The 9968-nt window shown below is 41.6% G+C and overlaps 1 protein-coding gene across 1 annotated transcript; it reads right to left on the minus strand.

The window, feature by feature from the left end:
* Positions 1–2696: 2696 nt before the first annotated feature.
* fgf8a (fibroblast growth factor 8a) lies at positions 2697–9672 on the minus strand. Its single transcript, XM_022207709.2, has 5 exons — positions 8950–9672; positions 8824–8860; positions 7803–7983; positions 5491–5597; positions 2697–3806 (listed from the first exon to the last, which is right to left on the minus strand). The coding sequence occupies exons 1-5, from the start codon at positions 8979–8981 to the stop codon at positions 3522–3524; spliced, it is 642 nt and encodes a 213-aa protein (XP_022063401.2). The 5' UTR covers positions 8982–9672; the 3' UTR covers positions 2697–3521.
* Positions 9673–9968: the final 296 nt, after the last annotated feature.

Consider the following 9968-nt stretch of genomic DNA (forward strand, 5'->3'; position numbering starts at 1 on the left):
ATCCTAGGAAGACCCTTTGTTTTTTGCATATACTGCTGCTCTTGCTTCTGCAGGAATAACAAAAAGTCAGTGACGGATAGCCGATCACACACACTTCTTTAAAAAAAAAAAAAGCAGATGAAAGAAAAAACTTAATGAACAACTGGAGCACAGCGGAGATTATTTAGCAGCTGAGGTGAGCATAGTCAGCATGATTATTAGTTCAGTAGTGACCTGTACACAAATATCACGACCTCTAGGAGGCAAAAATGTTCAAGATGGTGTTTTGAAACAAAGTTTTGATTACAGCATTTTTCATGTTGTCTACATTTGGGTATATACCATGTGTAAACACATCTTTTTAGTATTTCAGGAGGGCATCTACAAACTGGCTAACAGTAAATGGTCTCACAATATCTATTCATTTAAACAGAATTACTGACTAATAATGTTTTACTTTGATTTTTGTCTTGACTGCACAATAAAGTCATACACACATGGACAAAATTGTTGGTACCCCTCAGTTAAAGAAGGAAAAACCCACAATTCTCACTGAAATCACTTGAAACTCACAAAAGTAACAATAAATAAAAATTGATTGAAAATTAAATAATCAAAAACAGCCATTACTTTTGAATTGTTGATTAACATAATTATTTAAAAAAACAAACTAATGAAACAGGCCTGGACAAAAATGATGGTACCTCTATAAAAGATTGAAAACTATTTGACCAGAGTGACATGATTAACTCAGGTGTGTCATTTAATTGACATCACAGGTGTTTCCAAACTCATAATCAGTCAGTCTGCCTATTTAAAGGGAGACAAGTAGTCACCCTGCTGTTTGGTGAAAAGGTGTGTACCACACTGAACATGGACAACAGAAAGCGAAGGAGAGAATTGTCCCAGGACATCCGAAAAAAAATTATAGACAAACATCTTAAAGGTAAAGGCTATAAGACCATCTCTAAACAGCTTGAAGTTCCTGTGACAACAGTGGCTCATATTATTCAGAAGTTCAAGACCCACGGGACAGTAGCCAACCTCCCTGGACGTGGCCGCAAGAGGAAAATTGATGACAAATTGAAGAGACGGATCGTTGGAATTGTATCCAAAGAGCCCAGAGCAACCTCCAAAGAAATTAAAGGTGAACTCCAAGGCCAAGGTACATCAGTGTCAGATCGCACCATTCGTCGTTGTTTGAGCCAAAGTGGACTTCATGGGAGACAACCAAGGAGGACACCACTGCTGAAAAAAACTCATAAAAAAGCCAGACTGGAATTTGCAAAAATGCATGTTGACAAGCCACAAAGCTTCTGGAAGAATGTCCTTTGGACAGATGAGACCAAACTGGAGCTTTTTGGTAAGGCACATCAACTCTATGTTCATAGACTCAAAAACCAAGCATACGAAGAAAAGAACACTGTCCCTACGGTGAAACATGGAGGAGGCTCAGTAATGTTTTGGGGCTGCTTTGCTGCATCTGGCACAGGGTGTCTTGAAAGTGTGCAAGGTACGATGAAATCTGAAGACTATCAAGGCATTCTGGAGAGAAATGTGCTGCCTCGTGTCAGAAAGCTCGGTCTCAGTCGCAGGTCATGGGTCTTCCAACAGGACAACGATCCAAAACACACAGCCAAAAACACCCAAGAATGGCTGAGAGAAAAGCGTTGGACTATTCTAAAGTGGCCTTCTATGAGCCCAGATCTGAATCCCATTGAACATATGTGGAAGGAGCTGAAACATGCCATTTGGAGAAGACACCCATCAAACCTGAGACAACTGGAGCTGTTTGCTCATGAGGAGTGGGCCAAAATACCTGTTGACAGCTGCAGAACGCTCATTGACAAATACAGAAATCGTTTAATTGCAGTGATTGCCTCAAAAGGTTGTGCAACAAAATATTAAGTTATGGGTACCATCATTTTTGTCCAGCCCTATTTCATTAGTTTGTTTTTTTAAATAATTATGTTAATCAACAATTCAAAAGTGATGGCTGATTTTGATTATTTAATTTTCAATCAATTTTTATTTATTGTTACTTTTGTGAGTTTCAAGTGATTTCAGTGAGAATTGTGGGTTTTTCCTTCTTTAACTGAGGGGTACCAACAATTTTGTCCACGTGTGTATTATGCACCTACCAACACCTATGAGGCTCACTAATTAATATGTGCTCTCTTGTTTAATTAATCCGTACATACACAGAGATGTAAAATTCACAATATATGGTTATAAGGGGACATACTGGCTGGAACTGTTTAACAACAGCACAGTGCAAGGACTATCTTGTCATTGACATCACACCGACTTTCAGATTTAGTCCTGAATAGAAACGAAACATCTGGCAACCAGTGCTATAGCTGGTGACACTAAACTGATGTCTGGGTGGTTGTTTGTCATCAAGCAACGATCAAAAAATTAATAAGGTGAAAAATAACTACAATACAATGCACTTTCGATTGAACTTAGTTATTGGTAATTTTCTCACTCAAACCACTGCTTCAGAAATTTTTAATTAAAATGAATATACTGAAAAACAACAACTAGAGCAAATGCAGAGATCTGAGGACATTTTACAGGTTTGACACAGCTGCTGAGACCAACACTAAGCCCCTATGCATGTATGCACAGCTCAGTACACAAGTATAGAAAGTAGGGCTAGTTAGCAAACTTTTATGTGACTTCAGTGTTTCACAGACGAGTCCCAAGCACGTATGTACCAAACAAGAGTTTAATATCAGTATTCTAATGTACATTTATTATACATTTTAAATAAATATTCCATCCTTAAAATTATTTTACACATCGTCAAATAAAAAATATATTTATATATGTATAAAAACAGACATTCACAGGGTACCAGGAACACAAAGGGTGAGGGTCAGTGGGTGTGTCAATGGATTCCTTACACATCAATGCATTTTCTATACATCAGTCAGTCAGAACAGGAAACCTGTGATTATCAAATATAGCTGCCACATTGTTCCATCAGATGCTGTTTGATTGAACTGTGTGAGAAAGATGCTGGATTATTCCTGTCAGGATGCAGCGTGTAGCAAATTGCTTAAACACTGCAGTGTGTTAACACCACGCGGTCCTGCACTCTACAACGCAGTGTGTGACAATTTGTGGCTCTGAATGTAGCATTCCTTGGCAGTGCGGTCAATCAGGGCCCTTCAAGTCTCCTTGAGCAGCAGGCAAGAGTCCAAAAAATGACTCTGCTGGTTAAAATGACGAACAACAAACACAACACACTCTACTAAGATGTCCAGGCAAGTCAGACAACGAGTCATGTGCATCTAATTTTTTTCTTTTTAGTCTTTTCATACAAGTCACAGCTAAAAATCGAGTACAAAAATAGATTTCTTGCGTTTTGTTTTTGTGATGTATGTACAGTTTTTTTTTTACTTCAAGAAAAATAGAGAACAAACTACTTAAGATACAATAATGCTCAGTATAAAAAAAAAGTCTCTGTATTGGCTGCTGGCGATTCAGCCAATCTCTCAGTTTCTCCTCTTTCCCTTCTATTTTCCTGCTACTACTCAGCGCTGTGAGGAGTATCGAGTACGTTTAGTCCTTTGACTGAAAGGGTATTGGATGAAGTCAAAAGGTCGGTGGTGGCTTGCGTGGGTAGTCTGCTGCCCCTTTGGTAGCCTCTTCATGAAATGAACCTCACGCTGGTGCTGGCGTGTCCGTGAGCCTTTCCGGGGTCGCCCACGGCGGGTGAAGGCCATGTACCAGCCTTCATAACGGGCGTTCTTCAATGCCGTGTAGTTGTTCTCCAGAACTATTTCAGTGAAGATACAGTCCCGACCTTGTCCATTTTTCTGCAGAAACAAACGCACGAAAACAGTCAAATGTTGAGAGAAGTCTCCTTGCAGATGGGAAATATCAGATGTATAAAGACTTCCCTGTGCAGCCTGTCACCTGCACACACACACACACACATTCACGCACACACACACACAGCCCTCCCCTCACACATACAGCATATGCTCCAGTCATTACAGATCACAGAAAGGGGCATGACAGTAAGCAATGACTCTTCTCCTTCAATAAACTTTCTGCAGCCTATGTGTTGCTGCAGGACAGGGCCTCTTGCCATTTAACCTTGAACAGCTCTAACATGTTGCTCTCACTCCAGGTTAGATCTCCTTTGTGGTTCATTTTCCCCACAGTGTCTGCTTGTATAGACTAACAATCATTCATCCAGTGTTGTCTGCCATTTTTAGTTTACCTACCATTAGATGAGGTTGTAGGCAACATTGCAGATAGGGAGTGACAACCATTCTACAGTTTCTAAAATGTACAGTAAGGTCATCTGAAGCAGCAATAACTGAACAGTGCTGGCCTACTGTAACAAGCTCCCACGTTTTTGGACAAAGGAGCGTGTTAAAAATAGTCATGATGCACACATGCATCCAAAAGAAGGTCTGTTCATTCTTTTTCTTTTCAAAACACGCACACACACACTGGGGCCGAGGTAGGCTGTGACTGGACCAGTAGCTTGAGGCAGATGGTCTTCTAAGCAGGGTGCTGGGTGGTGGAGGGGAGTGAGTTTGTGTGTGTGTGGGTCTAGGTGTGTGTGTTGGTGGGGTGCTCTGTTTAGTAGATGTCACAGTGAGAGTGGGGCACTGACATAGCCTCAGCCTCTAACACATTTCAGACACATAATTGCACCCTAACCTGAAGCCTCATATAGCGTCACTTAAAAACTGCAGCTCACGTACCTAATATTAGCTTCAAAACACCGTAGGAAATAAACATCATACACAATGTAGCTCATCGCGTGTCATGAGTCTGTCTCCTAATGCTTTCTGACTTTGCTACCTTCAAGGATACTGGCTCTTACTTTCCTTTTTTTAAATAAAAAAATGTTTCTTAAACAGGAGGAAGAAGAGCATTTATTGTGGAAAACTTCATCTGTGGACTAACAAACAATTGGTAAAAAGAATCAGCTAAATCAGGGTTTGGCTACACTTGCTAATAGCAATCCATTGTTGCTTTCGGTCTTTGAAAGGGATTTCCTGACACTAAAATATGTAGAATATTATCAACTTTATCATTTATAAACTATCAAACATACAAAGTCCAAAGTAACTGGTCATTATTTAGAGTTTTAGAGGTGACAAATGTTTGCTTGCCATGATATCCATCTCTTATCATCCAGCTATTTTCAGTCAAATGGCCACAAGGAGAGTAGAAGACTACCTACAATGCCTGATGTTTTCATGCTGTATGAAATATAGTTGAAGATTTTCAGATTAACGGCTCACCAAAGAGTGACGGAGGATTTTGATTTCTTTTGTTTGAACAATTTATCTTTGGCCTCGGAACAATTTGCCCTGAAGCTTTTCTTTACTCCCCACAAGGCAGTGAGACAAACACTACATCCTCCTCTAAGTCCTTGAGCCGTGCTGCTACAACCGTTGACATTTTGACCTTAGCTGCAACAAGGTAGTCAGCCTTTTGGCTCTGCTTCAGCCGGTTAAGATCAGCTTTTGTCCTAACCTTGCCGATGAGTTTCCCCTTCTTGTTCATGCAGATGTAGAAGCCCGTCTCAGCTCCTTTGATGCGCACTCGGCTCCCAAATGTGTCAGTTTCCACAATGAGTTTAGCTAAGAAAAAAAAAACATGTTAGGATCTACAACAGAAGATTTCCACGATTTTAGTGAAACATGTCTTTCTCTTCGCCTGTCTGAAAAATTCTTTAAACCTTTATGAATGACTCAACAGTGCACATAAGTGTATGGACTAAGAAGCATCAACAACAACACACCGATTGGCTTGAGTGTGTTTCCAAGCATGCATACTCTCTCCTCTCACACACACACAGAGAGAGAGAGAGAAAGAGAAGAACCTATGGGACCATTCCCGGGGATTTATGCAGGCTGAAATTCTTGCAAAATGATAAAACCACGTGTCTCTCGATTCTTTAAAAGCTAAAGGGGCGATCCTGGCAGGCCCCATTAAGAATTCCTTTTCAAATAAATCTACATTGACCTCACATATAAAGCTCCACATTTATCTATATCCTGAGAAGTACTGAAAGACACTGGAAATACGGGCAATGCATAGAGCGTGCGTTTATGGAACTTGGTGTGTTTTTTATGTTGCTTGTCAACAACGACGGCAATAGAACAGCCTCTGAATTCTGTCATTTTCTAACCTTCTTTTTGACCTTAATGTATGCTCTACAGTTCAAAAATATGAGGTCACCCAGGAAATTTCATGTTTTCCATTAAAACTCACTTTCATTCATGTGCTAGCATAATCGCACAGGAGTTTTCTCATCAGTGTAGTATTAGAACACAGGGAGTGATGGTTTCTGTACCCCAAGTAGGTATTCCATTAAAAAATAAATAAAATTAATCAGCCGTTTAATAATTTAATGTGACCTTCATTAAAAAAAAATGCTTTTCTTTCAAAAATAAGGACATTTCTAAGTGACCCCAAACTTTTGAACAGCAGTGTAAATATTTTTCAGATCCACATTGTCTCATAAAGTAGTTACATGGCATTGGCCGAAGGTTACTGGGGTCAAACAAACCTCAACATGTCAGAGAGCTACAGTTGTGGTTCGAACCTGCAGTTGCAGCTGAACTGAGTAACGGACAGAGACTGAGTCAGAGAATAATGTGGGAAACACAGACATTTTTGCTCACACGCTTTTCTCTCATTTTGTACTAAAATATTTCCGGTGACCTGAATAGCTTGCAGACTCCTTTTGAGGCCACAGATTAATGCACACATCTACATACAACAGCAACTACATCTAAGACGTCTGTACAGACAGCAGCAGTGAGCGCATTATTATCCACTGACTTATCATGAATAGATGGTTTGTTTGTTTTTTAAAATAGAATTCAATAATTTAAACACACTAAAGAGTTGCTGCAAAGCTCAATTAGGCCCATTTGGTTCTGAGGCTGGATGGATTTGGTTTGAAGATGGGGCAGGGATTGGGTGGGCAGGAGAATGCAGAAAATGTTCGAGAGGCGGAAGTAGGATGATTTTTTAATGGATCCTCCAGAACTGCATGATCTCTGGAGGATCACCTCTGGCACCATCTACAACCCACCAGACAGTTTCTCTGAGATCTAAACCTCTTCCTTTCCAAAGCACAGACTGGGATCCACAAATGGTGCAAAGAAATGACCACATCCACCAGTGAAATGCTCGTTATGAGGTGAACCCTTCAGCAAACAACGTTGATCATAATGAGGTTCACTTTGGTTTGGAAGTTTAACAGTCATGAAAAAAAGACAAATCTGCAGATGTTTGACTGAGTGGATTTAATTCAACAAATTCTACATGTACATTGCAGGGTTAGACATGCATTCTACCCTGCATGCAGTGTACTTGCCGATTTAAACTTTATTGGTGAAAAATAAGAACATCCTAATCAAATATTATATTCCAATTTTGGCCTAATTTGCATATCTCCGATGTATTGCGTTAGTTTAAACGACGTTTAGAATATTAGCTTTGAGCCATGTTATTAGGATGTTTGGCAATTTCACAGCAAAAATAAATTTAGAATGGAAGGTTCGCCCACACAATGAAACTGCTTTGAATAAATGTGTGAATTTCGAATTAAATTTGCAGGTCTAGACTGAAAGGCCAGGTTACGTCTGCAGAGTGAAATGCAATTAAATTTTAACCGAGTGACTGGAATGTTCATTTGCTGAACGAAAGAAAGGGAAATGCAAATAAAGAAATGAATTAAATCTACAAATGGATAAAAATAAGTCAAACATTTTTTCCAGCAGCAGATCGGCAGGTTTTAGGCAAAATCTGTGAGTTGTTGCTGAGCTTCTTACCGTGCACGTCTCCATCCTCGGCCATGGCGTTGATCTTCTGGTTGGGCAGGACCTGGACGTGCTTGCCGCTGGTCCGACTGTACAGCTGGTAGGTCCGGATCAACCTGCGGCTCACCCGGTCCGTCACTTTGCTCTGCTCGCTTACATGCTGCGTGAAATTAGGCGGGGACTGATTGGTTACCTGTCAGAAATTAAGATGGCATCACAATCATCAGAGCGTGTTATTAAATTACTGACTTATTTTTCTAGCTGTAAATCGAACCCGACAACCGCGCAAAGGAGAGGAATAATATAGAGAATGCAGAATATTGTGCGCGTCGGTGAGGCGCTTTCTAACTTAGGGGAAATAAACTCTAAAGCAAGAACAGCTTGTTGTTGTTTTGTCCTCTTGTGACGAGTGTAACAAGTTCCAGGAGCGCTGCTGCCAAATCAAATTAACAGCTTCCAAAAAGACGCACGGTGTGATTACGGGTTTGTGCGTACAGAGGATGTGCGCCACAGTGCACGGGAAAAAAAGAGAAAAAAGCACGAACGAGACAAGTGTTCTGCTTCTTCACGACGCAAACAATTCAAACTTATTTTTTTTAAGTCCAATTAGTATTTCTCGTTTACTTCCCTGTCTAGATCCGCCGCGCTCCGCTGTGATGGAATGAAAGGAAAACGTTGGACATCGGCTATGTTAAACCCCACGACATTTTCACAAGACTCGCAAGCAGTTCCCCCTGCCCCGATGATCCGTCTGTGCCCGACCGTCCTGTGCCAGGGCCGGTATGTTCATCAGCAACCTGCCAGCAGGCCGCGCGTCCCGCTGCACGGCGCACCGTAGGAGCCATCCGATACTGTTGTATCACAGAACGTTACGATGATCCCTCACCTTTCCTCCCCTCGCTGTTATTGCGCTGTCCATCGCACGCTTTCCACTGCCATATGTTTGAAATCTCTTAAAGCTAATCCTCATTTTAACGGCCAATATATACAATTACAACAGATTATTTGAAAAGAAATGAAAGCAGTGACATACCTGAGCATAGTAGCAGAGCGCAAATAGGTGGAGAAACCTGCAAAGACCAAAAGCAACACGCGTTAATTCATTCAGAAAGCATTAACGGGGCGTAAAAAGGTGAAAGCGAAGGAGGACAACACTTACAGATAGCTGAGTCTGGACGGGATGGATCGCATGTTGGATGAAGGTAAAAAAAAAGCTCTTCCAGTAATTTCTGATCGGGGTCCGATCTCAGACCTGCAAAAAAATAAATAAAAAAAATCCCCCAGCTGATTTCGGCGGTCTTTAAATCAAGCCGCCAAGTCCAAAGATTTCTCCGGAATCCACAGAAAAAGAGGTCAGAGGTGCTGACAGAGAGGCTGGTACGCGCACAGCCAACACATTCTTCATCAAATCAGTGTCCGTCACAGTCAAAGAAAGCCCTGCTCGGCCGAAAATGCGGCAGCTGGTGATAGTTTAGGCTATCATTAAAGTAAAACTGTCCGCTTCTGTCAGGCAAAATCTAAGTGCACTTGCAGAAACTAACCTGTGTCTAATTTTTACACGCGTCCTCTCTCGCTCTTTTTTCCCACCTAACTTGTCAGATTATTCCTCCTGGGTTGTAATCCTTGGGGTGTGCGGCCTTCAGGTGTGCGTAAACCCTGCCGACCGACCGGCTTCTCTCACAGTATGTCGATGCTGCGGCTCCGCTCGGCTGTGGACGGACTTCACGCTGGACGCTCTGTCTCTCCTCTCCCATCCCACACCGCTCCTCTTGTCAAACCTCTCGACCGGCGCTCCCACACCCCGTGTTAAAATGGCAGGCTGATCGGCTAAGAACAAGCCCCCTTTTTTACACAACAAAAGCGGACACCCCCAGCCCCAGTCTCTCCTCCCTCCTTGATTTAAAAAAAAAAAACAAAAAAAAAAACACTTCACCTGAGGCGCGATGCACGCACGTTATTGGGAGAAATGGACAAGGAGGAGCCTATGCGTAAAAACCGCCACAACTCAGTAAGAGAAACAAAATAAGCAGCTCTCATTAAGAAAGCAGTTTGATCTGCATTCAATGATTGCCCCAAAGAAAAGGCAGCAACTTGCTGCTCATCCATCCTCTGGTCTCGTGTCTAATACTCTGCTCTTCCAATTCTGGCTCAGTGGAGATGGATCTGCTCAGCTTTGTG

This window comes from Acanthochromis polyacanthus, chromosome 15, assembly GCF_021347895.1.
Source record: "Acanthochromis polyacanthus isolate Apoly-LR-REF ecotype Palm Island chromosome 15, KAUST_Apoly_ChrSc, whole genome shotgun sequence".
In the NCBI taxonomy this organism is placed as follows: Eukaryota; Metazoa; Chordata; class Actinopteri; family Pomacentridae; genus Acanthochromis; species Acanthochromis polyacanthus.

Coding starts and splice junctions, on each gene's coding strand:
- fgf8a (XM_022207709.2), bottom strand. CDS start 8,981: ATGCGATCCATCCCGTCCAGACTCAGCTATCT. Junction 8,861..8,949: donor CCGTCCAGACTCAGCTATCT/GTAAGTGTTGTC, acceptor TGGTCTTTGCAG/GTTTCTCCACCTATTTGCGC. Junction 3,807..5,490: donor AGGGGAAACTCATCGGCAAG/GTTAGGACAAAA, acceptor TTGTTTCTGCAG/AAAAATGGACAAGGTCGGGA.